This window comes from Xenopus tropicalis, chromosome 3 (genome assembly GCF_000004195.4).
Source record: "Xenopus tropicalis strain Nigerian chromosome 3, UCB_Xtro_10.0, whole genome shotgun sequence".
Classification (NCBI taxonomy): Eukaryota; Metazoa; Chordata; class Amphibia; order Anura; family Pipidae; genus Xenopus; species Xenopus tropicalis.
In genome coordinates, this window is record NC_030679.2 from 22,832,688 (window position 1) to 22,842,582 (window position 9,895).

Consider the following 9,895-nt stretch of genomic DNA (forward strand, 5'->3'; position numbering starts at 1 on the left):
ACCTATACGGTTCTGCTGGGCTTCATGCTGCACAAAGTCTGCTCAAGGTTGACAGAGCATCCTCCATAGGGTCTATGGCCTAAGTATACTGTTAGGGCCACTCTGCCTTTTTGGAAATGATGTCCAATCCATGGTGGAAGCAATACTCATAAGAGCAGGCTAAGCACAAAAGATGGCCTTTCAAAGAGTATCTCTTAATCAAATATCAGGCAGTGATCAAATTAAGCAGAGTCAATAAGAAAAGTCAGGAAGCAGAAGATCAAGTAATATAAGTGAGACATTGATGGGCCTGTTATATGCATATTAGTACCCATCAATATTTTAGCATGAAGGATGAGACTATGTCATTATATGGTCTACATATTTTGTTTATGTTCTACATGTTCATCCTATTTCTTAATTCATATCTACCCTGCTGCAATTAAATCATTTTCTTTCCCAGTAAGAATGTCCATAAGTAATTAATACCATTAGAAATATCAGATCCAACCATTCTGACCCATAGCAATTCACACCTTGATTGTATTCAAGTTCAGTGATTTGGCACCAGTTCCCATGTATAAGTACAGTTTATCTACAAATTAGCCTAGAGTGGGAAAACTAGATAGTGAAGTCAGGTGCAATATCCTTGAGGGGGTAGTTTATCTTGAAAGTAACATTTTGGCACTATCCTCAAACCTGCTCTCAGAATGAATATTGCTCCCCTGAACATTCCCCAATGACGCAGGAAGTTGTGTAGTTTGGTTACACGTATGCTGGAACACATCTCGGCTTTTATAAACTCATCTTGCACTGCTGGTATATACTCCCAAGCGCACTTAATGCTTTTACTTTACAGTGCAGTATTATTATGCATGTCCTTCTTAGATCATGGAAACAGCAATATTGTGTTACTGGATTATCCAGGGAATTGGCCTCTGTTATATTGGTTGCTGCTCATTGCATCTATCACTTTTTAAGCAACTGCTTTAAGGGAAAACTATACCCCCAGAATGATTACCTAACCAACAGTTTATATTATGTTAAGTGACCCATTAAACTATCTCGCCAAACTGTAATATATATATCAGTAAATATTGCCCTTTTAAATCCTTTCCCTTGAGCCGCCATTTAGTGATGGGCTGTGTGCTCCCTCCGAGATAATCTGACCAGAAATAATGGATCTCTAACTGTAACAGGAAGAAGTGTGGGAGTAAAAGGCAGAACTCTGTCCATTAATTGGCTGATGGGGCCTAGCATGTATGTGTGTCTTGGATTGTTTGTGTGCACTGTGAATCCTATGATCCCCGGGGGCGGCCCTAAGTACTTAAAATGGCAATTTTCTATTTAGGATTACCCAATGGCACATACTACTAAGAAAGTATATTTTTATAAAAAAGGTTTATTTAGATGAAGCCGGGTTCACAATATATTTTTATCGAGACCTACATTGTTTGGGGGTATAGTTTTCCTTTAACAATATGTCTGGAACTATTTTCCAGAAACTAGCTACTGTATTTGTAAACTCATTTCTGTGACAAAACCATAGCCATTTCTTTCCTTATTTAAATGATTTGTAGATCGGTGACCATAATAAAACACACATATATTTATATTTTTTTTTCAGGTTTGGCTTTCTCTTCAATAAATCCAGACCTGCAATTCACAAAATTGACCTCGAAACTGTGAAACATATCAAGACTATAAGTTTTACGAATTTCAGCTGCATTCCGGAAAATATGGCTTATTCCCACTTGGGCGGCTATTATTTCGTACAGTGCAAGCAAAAAGGATCGTCAAGTGCATCCCCCCAGTTGATTATCGATAGTGTAACCGATGCAATCGTTGGTCCGAACAGCGATGTGTCTGGGACACCGTACATCTCTTCTGATGGCCACTATTTGGTCAGTACAGATGAAATAAACGGGCGGCTCAAAGTCCAGACAATTACTTCCCAAGGAGAAATGAAACTGGTGTATGACGTAACAACGAGTTTATACCTTTCTGATGTCACTTTCCAGTCATCGTTCGCAGAGGGCAACCAGTATTATGTCTATGCTACATCACATTTGCAAACACGTGTTCTTTTTGTTGACCTGTCTTCGGGAAGGGTGGACCTGGTGAAAAATCTTAAAGACCCAACAGCACAAAAAGACTGGCAATGGAGCACAGGGAACAGAATAATTAAAGGCAGTGGCCTATTTGGACAGTATATTATCACACCAGCTAAAGATTCCCTGTTTATTATCAATGGAAGACAAAATCTGCTCCACTGCGAGATCTCTGGAGTCCAACGGGGAAACACAGTTGTTTGGGTGGGAGAAGTATGAAAGAGCTAGGTCTAAAAACTTCATGAAATGACTAGAAAACGGACCTTCATGCTGCCTGTGACAGCAGCAAACTTGTACATTTTTACACTGAACAAAAGATCCTGTATGAGCTTCATGGTGCAACACTGGTCAACAGCTTGCAAGTTTTATAGTAACTTCTAATAGGAGGATTTTTTAGTATTATTTTCATTTTATTATTTTGCCTTTTGTTGTTTGCAAAATAAACAATATCACATATAAGAAGGCTTAGAATTCCGGGGGTTTACACTCATTTACATGTTGTTCTGTAGAGCAGACCAACACTTTAGTTCAGTCTTTTTGGCTTAATTTAGCCTTTATATGCAAATGCAGAAAGGAGAAGGAAAGGGTTCATCACTTGGGGGTGCCAATTTGTTTATCACTTACTTCAGATCATCAGCCAGGTTGTCTGCCATTTGTTACCTGTCCCCTAGGTTTTGCTGCAGCCCTGGGCTACACACATGCACAGTAAAGCAAAAGTTTGGCTTTTTGCATCTAAGATCAATTTGCTCTACTGCAGTGCCTACAGACCAGCAAGATGGCAGGGTGACACTTAAATGGCACCCTGGCTCTGGGTCTGAGGCAAGTGATTAGAATAACTGGGAGGTGCCAAAAAACTTAGCACCTCCCAGTTATTATAGTCACTTGCCAGACACACTTACTTCTCCTGTAAGACTTTATTTCTTCTTGTTTAAATTTTCTGTGGGCACCTATTTATAAATGATCAATATTTGAAACAATGGTTGGAATTTGAAAGAATATCCCATTTTTCCAACTCTTTCTAAAACTTTTCCAACTCTTTTCCATTTCAATGTGACAAGAAATTCCAGCTACAGTCGTGTTATGTATTTTTCTCAACTTGCCACAAATATAAACAACCCTGACACCCTTTTCCACCAACATATCACTTAGGGGCAGATTTATTTAATTCCTATTTGTGTAATTTTCATGTTTTTTTTCTACCACACCTAAACTCACCTTTTTTTTTTTTTTTAAAGATAAAAAAGCACAAATGTCTACTCATTTATTAAAAATCCATAAATAAAATGCATAAACAAATAATGTGAAACATACAAATTATAATACAAAAACGGTAAAATTTTCTTTTTCGGAAACATTTTTGTGCGAACCTCTACAACATTGAATTAAATAAAGATTTTTCAGTTTGATAAGTACAGCTCCCGCTGACTACATGACCTCGCCAGCTTGTAGCTGTCAAAGTTTTGAATATAAAGGAATACTGTCATAGGAAAACACATCAGTTAATAGAGCTTCTCCAGCATGGAGCTAGCCATATTCTTCATTTCCCAAGGTGCCACAGTCATGTGACCTGTGCTCTGATAAACTTCAGTCACACTTTACTGCTGCGCTGCAAGTTCGAGTGATATCACCCCCCTCCCAGCAGCCGATCAGCAGAACAATGGGAAGGGAGCAAGATAGCAGCTCCCAGTAGGTATCAGAATAGCACTCAATAGTAAGAAATCCAAGTCTGGCTTGGGACTCCTCCAGTTACATGGGAGTAGGAAAAATAATAGGTTACCTGAAAGCAGTTCTAATGTTGAAGGTTTGAATTATTGAGAAACTGCCTGGGTAAAGATGTTAAAATAGCACTGGATATGGCTGAAACTGCCCTATTGCTGGAATTTCACACTTAACTACACAATGGCCTAATATCAGGATAGAGTGTGATAAATATAGATTGCCTTTTTGTTTACACAGCTTTTTAAATATGTCTCTGTGTGTTCATTGAATTCTTGTACCTTATGTGTTATTACTTTGCCCCAGTGTAATCTACATATCTGAACCAACAATTACGTGCTGTTCACTTAAATGTGTTAAAGATTCTACTGTACACTTACTCCATGTAAAAACTGACAACACTGGGAAAAGCTAATGAACCAATGCAATAACCATGAACAATTATACTTATACTTAAAGCAGGTGGTGTTTAGGCAAAGGCCATCTGGTTCTGCTGACATAAACTTTGTTGAATAAATCCATGGACTTCTGAAAGCAATTCACTGTGTTCCCAACAAAAAGGGAGAAGGATGGCAGCTAAATATTTAACAAAGTTATATGTCACCAGGTTGCTAATGCTGACAATTGGCTGTCCATTCACAGTAAATTTGCACATACATTTCCCAAATATTCCATGCAAACCAGAGGTATACACTCCTTGAGCAAACACAAAGTCTTTTGAGCATAGGATCAACAGTTAAACAAATAAAATATGCCCTTGCTCCAAGCACCTAAAGACTCTGTATTAAGTCCTATATTATTAAGTCCATACAATGCACTAGGTACTGAGAATTCCCTCTGGCTGCTCCTCCCACGTCACGTCCCCAGCTGCCTCCCCCTTGCCCAGAAACTGAGCCAGCCACACTGACTCTTCTCCATGCCATGCTCTTCCTGGTCCTTCTAATTCCTCACAGTGCAGACCACTTATCCCTGGGTGGCGCCCTCTGCTACCAGACACCACCGCACTCACTACTCCTTTCTGCCTTGTCCTTGTGATTGCCTACACTGATTGCTCATTCCCTGCATTCTTCTATTCCTATCCACACTAAACATACCACCTTCTTGTATCTTCCCCTGGCCAGCCCTTCTGATCCAAAGGTGCAATAAACTGCCTTTTGACCCCCTTGGGCCCTTCTGACTTCTTTCTACTGCCTGAGCCTTCTAAACCCCCACAATTAATGGCTTCCTCCCATTCTAATCTTCCCCTGTCTGTACTTACTAATCTACAGCCACTAGAAATAATTCTTACTGCTTTCCCCGTCCTGCGGACCCAAACTGAGCTTAACTGCTGCTTCTGTCTAGACAAAAGTAGATGTTAAGACAAAGGGGACAAATAGCTGCGTGGCTCTAAAGGGATTGGTGATGTTTCTCTATGGAGGAATTTAGGGATGGAATTATACATGTAAGAGCCACAGGAATAAAGGTTTAAAGTGGAATAAAGTGGAATAAAGAGGTGGAAGTGGTTGTGTGACCCGGTGGTGACTCTGAGAGGAATTGAGACTGAAGAACTAAGAGTGAAGTGGAACTAAAGTGGAAAGGGGTGCGAGTTAGGTAGTCAGCAGCATTGAATTAGGGCATGTGTTTGCTGTTGGCAGTGAGAGAAAGGCTTTTGGCTATATGGCTAACAGGATTAATGAGCATGCCATCAGTAATAATAGTAAAACGTTTAAGGTGAAAAGATGATTAGTTTTTGTTAGATTGAGTGATTGTGTTTTTATAGAGAAGGGGATAGGCATGGGTGTGTTTAATCTCTGCGCCTCAATAGCATGTGGTAGCTTCTCACTGAAATAATCAGTGCTGGACCCAATATGCTCACACCAGTTAGTCTCCAATAAGGACACAGTAACACGTGGCGTGCCATCGTCCTCTGTCCGTTTTGTAGCTGCACTACTGGAGATCACCCCAAAAAAGTGAAACCATGAATTTTTGAGCCAATCTTCTCTTCATGTAGGTACACTCAGGCCAGGGCTTTGTCTGTCAGTGCAGCTACACAAATCTGCAGATGAGAAGCAGCTGGGTGTCGGCTAGTGATTGAAGCTCAAGGTTTGATGTGAGTTCTTTATGAACAGAAGATATTGTGGAATTCATGTTCCAAATGGTATTTCTAGAGCATGCCATTGCTAATTCCACCCCCTCACACACACAATATACTTTAATTTAACCAGTAACTGATCTGGTCTGTGTGGTATTGTATAAAATGCTTTAGCAGAATCTAGGTAGATCACATTCCCTGCAACCCCAAGGTCTAGGTTGTTGCTCAGTTCCTCATAAAAGGCAATTACATTTGTCAGGCAAGAGTTTCATTGTATTGTGATTTAAATTTATTCCAATATATCATCCCTCATTTTTCTCTGCAAAAGCAAATGGCAAACTACCAGGCCTATAGTTTAACATCATCCCTTTTTAAATAATGGCACCACATTAGGAATTAACAGTCTGTCTCATACACAGGCTACATTACACACAAAGAACAAAGCAGATTTAAGCGGGTCATTTACTTTCCAATGAATGCACTTTCAGATACAATTGCCATAACCCACCAGTCACTGCACTGAAGCAGAACCAGTCGTCTTTTAAACACCATCATATGACCATATGATCAATGTCGATGCCTTACATGTATTGTTCCCTAAGGCACTTAATTACAGCCCATGATTAAATGCCATAGGTCAGGAAACACATAATTATGAACTTGCACAATTAAAAAAGATTTTTGTAAAATTATACTTGGCAGGCAATTTGGATTTTTGGAAGTGCCAGTCAAGTTTCTTGTTATTAACGGTTTCCCACTCCCCTGCTAGAAGGTTTAGGGCTTGGCACCCAAACCCAATGCTTCAACTGTTGAATTTGATTTCCTTCCAGCATATCTGGGGCACCTTTTCTGAAACTCAACCTTTTGGCTAAATTTCCTTGTCTAACTGGTAAAGTACCACTTGTTCTTATTGTTCTGTGGTGTGTAGCAATCATCTTTCCAACTCCTGGTTTATCTGTTCTTTTGATGTTGGTGGTGTGAGAGTAAAGTGGCAAAGTTGTTAGTTTGTCTCTCCTTGTCTTTGGCATATTGGGCAATTTATTCTTCATATATGTATCCATTCTTTCTTTGTGCAACACAACCACATACAATGTTATTGAAACATCTTTACCTCAGCAGTTTTATAACAATTTAGCCCCTGTCATTTTGCACCATGGTGCTTGGATTACGGTGATTGTGCAAATTTGGCTGACCTTATCTATCATTGTTTGTTTGCTGAATTTTTACCATAGTAAACATTCCCGTAGTAATGCCCCTGCCAAAAACATGTGGATTTTTAGCCTAAATCCGCCCCTGTGTGTGCAGTGATGGCTGTTATATTATCCTACAAGGGAGACAATGGTTGAAAATTCCTTTGTTCTGATTTAATCACAATATAACAGGCTAAAGATGGGTGAGATAAAAAGAAAATGAACAGAAGCAAATATTATAGTATCGGTTATTCTTATTTGCTCCGCCTATAAAACAAATGAATAATAATTTTAAAATATGGTCCTTGGTTTATTTCTAATTTCTTGCCGTAGTAACATCTAGGAATCTATGTATGTATAACTTTATTTATAAAGCGCTACTTATGTACGCAGTGCTGTACAGTAGAATGTACAAATCTATGATTGGAAGGCAGCATGCAGCTAGAAGAGTGGTTATCGTTTTAAGAACAGTGTTAATCATTTGTTTCCACGTAAACTGAATACAACCAGTGTTTCCAGGTGTAGATACAATTTTATTTGGATGGTAGTGCCCCTTTAAATAAAAGTTCCCTAGTATGTCAGAATTAATGGTTACCTTTACAGTATACATGGGCAAAAATGTCTTAAAAATTACCCTAACACAATAAGGGAAAAATTAGAGCAATACGCAATGTCAGGCAGGCAGAAGTGTTTGTATGTGTAACGTAAGCCTCTAGTGAAGTCCCCTCAGAAATATTGGGACATTTTAGGGTACAGCCTGACCATGCCAAATTAAGGTCCTGATCCACCACAACCACTGTTCTATTAAGCCTATCTACTGTGATTCCGAATGGTCCAACCTACGGGAAACAGTGCTATTCCCTGTTGCTTATGTCTTACCGATCCCTGCCAGAAAAGCACACAGTAACGATTATATTTCCCAAAAAGAACTGTTTATGATGTATAAGATCCACCTGCAGCATTGTGTAATGACAGTGACAGATGCGGCTCACTTGTACAGCTGAAAGGGCCAATTTCATACCTGTTTCCTCTTGCACCGCAAAGAAGCTCTGGGCCCCTGACAGCTTTAAACTCAAATTCATTCATTAGATTTTTTTTTTTTTTTTCTCGAAGCAGAACAATATTCCTCTACACACTAATGCTTAACAATATTTTGCTGGCAATACTGGCAGTTGCGGGAAAATGGCTTAATGAACCCACCTTCAGAAATGAAATATAGTTACTAGGAAAAACAAAATACAAGTTTTAGTTGCAGACTTTTACATTTGTTAGGGAAAGGTTCTGGGGTGTATTTATATATAGGCACCCAATGGCCTGTGCCCAGGGCAACAGCTTTAGGGGGGGCTCAAGTGCCTATATAATAAAAAAAACATTTATTTTTTAAAAAATGAAAGTATAGAAATCCGGCGGTGGAGCTGGGGAGGTTAGGGTGTAGAGGGCTAGTGCAGGCAGGAAGTGACGTCACATTTGGGTGCCTAGGGTGCCACAGACCTAAATACAGCCCTGTAAAGGTTTCCTCTCCTTCTCTTCCCTCCTCCAGAGGTCAGTGTTTAATCCTCTCCTATCCCACTGAGTGTTAAAATTATGAAAGCTTGGGACTTGGAGGATATCTGTATGTTTAGAAATAAATTTAGCAGCCATGTGACTTCCTGGGTTTGGGGTTCAGCACTAGCTGGATGGTTCTTATAAATGGAAAGTCCTAAATATATATATTGGCACAGGCTGCAAACGGTGTTACATCATTGAACTAGCCAACAGGTACGCACCTTGCTTTGCTCTTGGTGCCAATTTATGTTAAATAAAAAATACATTTGCACAGTCACAATTATATTGTACAGGTATGGGATCCCTTATCCGGAAACCCATTATCCAGAAAGCTCCGAATTACAGAAAGCCCGCCTCCAATAGACTCCATTTTAATCAAATAATTCAGAATTTTAAAACTGATTTCCCTTTTCTCTGTAATAATAAAACAGTACCTTGTACTTGATCCCAACTAAGATATAATTACCCCTTATTGGGGCAGAACAGCCCTATTGGGTTAATTTAATGGTTAAATGATTCCCTTTTCTCTGTAATAATAAAACAGTACCTGTACTTGATCCCAACTAAGATATAATTACCCCTTATTGGGGGCAGAACAGCCCTATTGGGTTTATTTAATGGTTAAATGATTCCCTTTTCTCTGTAATAATAAAACAGTACCTGTACTTGATCCCAACTAAGATATAATTACCCCTTATTGGGGGCAGAACAGTCCTATTGGGTTTATTTCATGGTTAAATGATTCCCTTTTCTCTGTAATAATAAAACAGTACCTGTACTTGATCCCAACTAAGATATAATTACCCCTTATTGGGGGCAGAACAGCCCTATTGGGTTTATTTAATGGTTAAATGATTCCCTTTTCTCTGTAATAATAAAACAGTACCTGTACTTGATCCCAACTAAGATATAATTACCCCTTATTGGATGCAAAACAATCCTATTGGGTTTAATTGTTTTATTAAATGTTTTATTGTTTTTTAAGTAGACTTAAGAAATGGAGATCCAAATTACAGAAAGACCCCTTATCCGGAATACCCTTGGTCTCCAGCATTCTGGATAATGGGTCCTATACCTGTACTAAATGTTTTTCTATTCAAAGTGTAAATACTTTAATAAAGCCTTATATGGATCTGTTTTGGGGGCTTACTACCAATAGACGTTGAAACAGATTAATGTTACCACAAAAGAAGGTGTCAGAGAAAACGGAGAGAAAAAAATGTGAATATACTTGACAATATTTTTGAAAACAGTTCCGAATAAAAAAGGCAAAATTGTGCATG

At 38.9% G+C, this 9,895-nt stretch overlaps 1 protein-coding gene across 1 annotated transcript in view; it reads left to right on the forward strand.

Moving 5' to 3' along the window:
* The window catches only part of fstl4 (follistatin like 4), a 223,867-nt gene extending 220,568 nt beyond the window's left edge, over window positions 1–3,299 (forward strand). Inside the window, exon 16 of the mRNA XM_031898726.1 lies at window positions 1,607–3,299. Coding sequence (XP_031754586.1) covers window positions 1,607–2,309 — 703 coding nt within the window. The 3' untranslated portion in view covers window positions 2,310–3,299. The remainder of the gene's footprint in view (window positions 1–1,606) is intronic.
* Window positions 3,300–9,895: the final 6,596 nt, after the last annotated feature.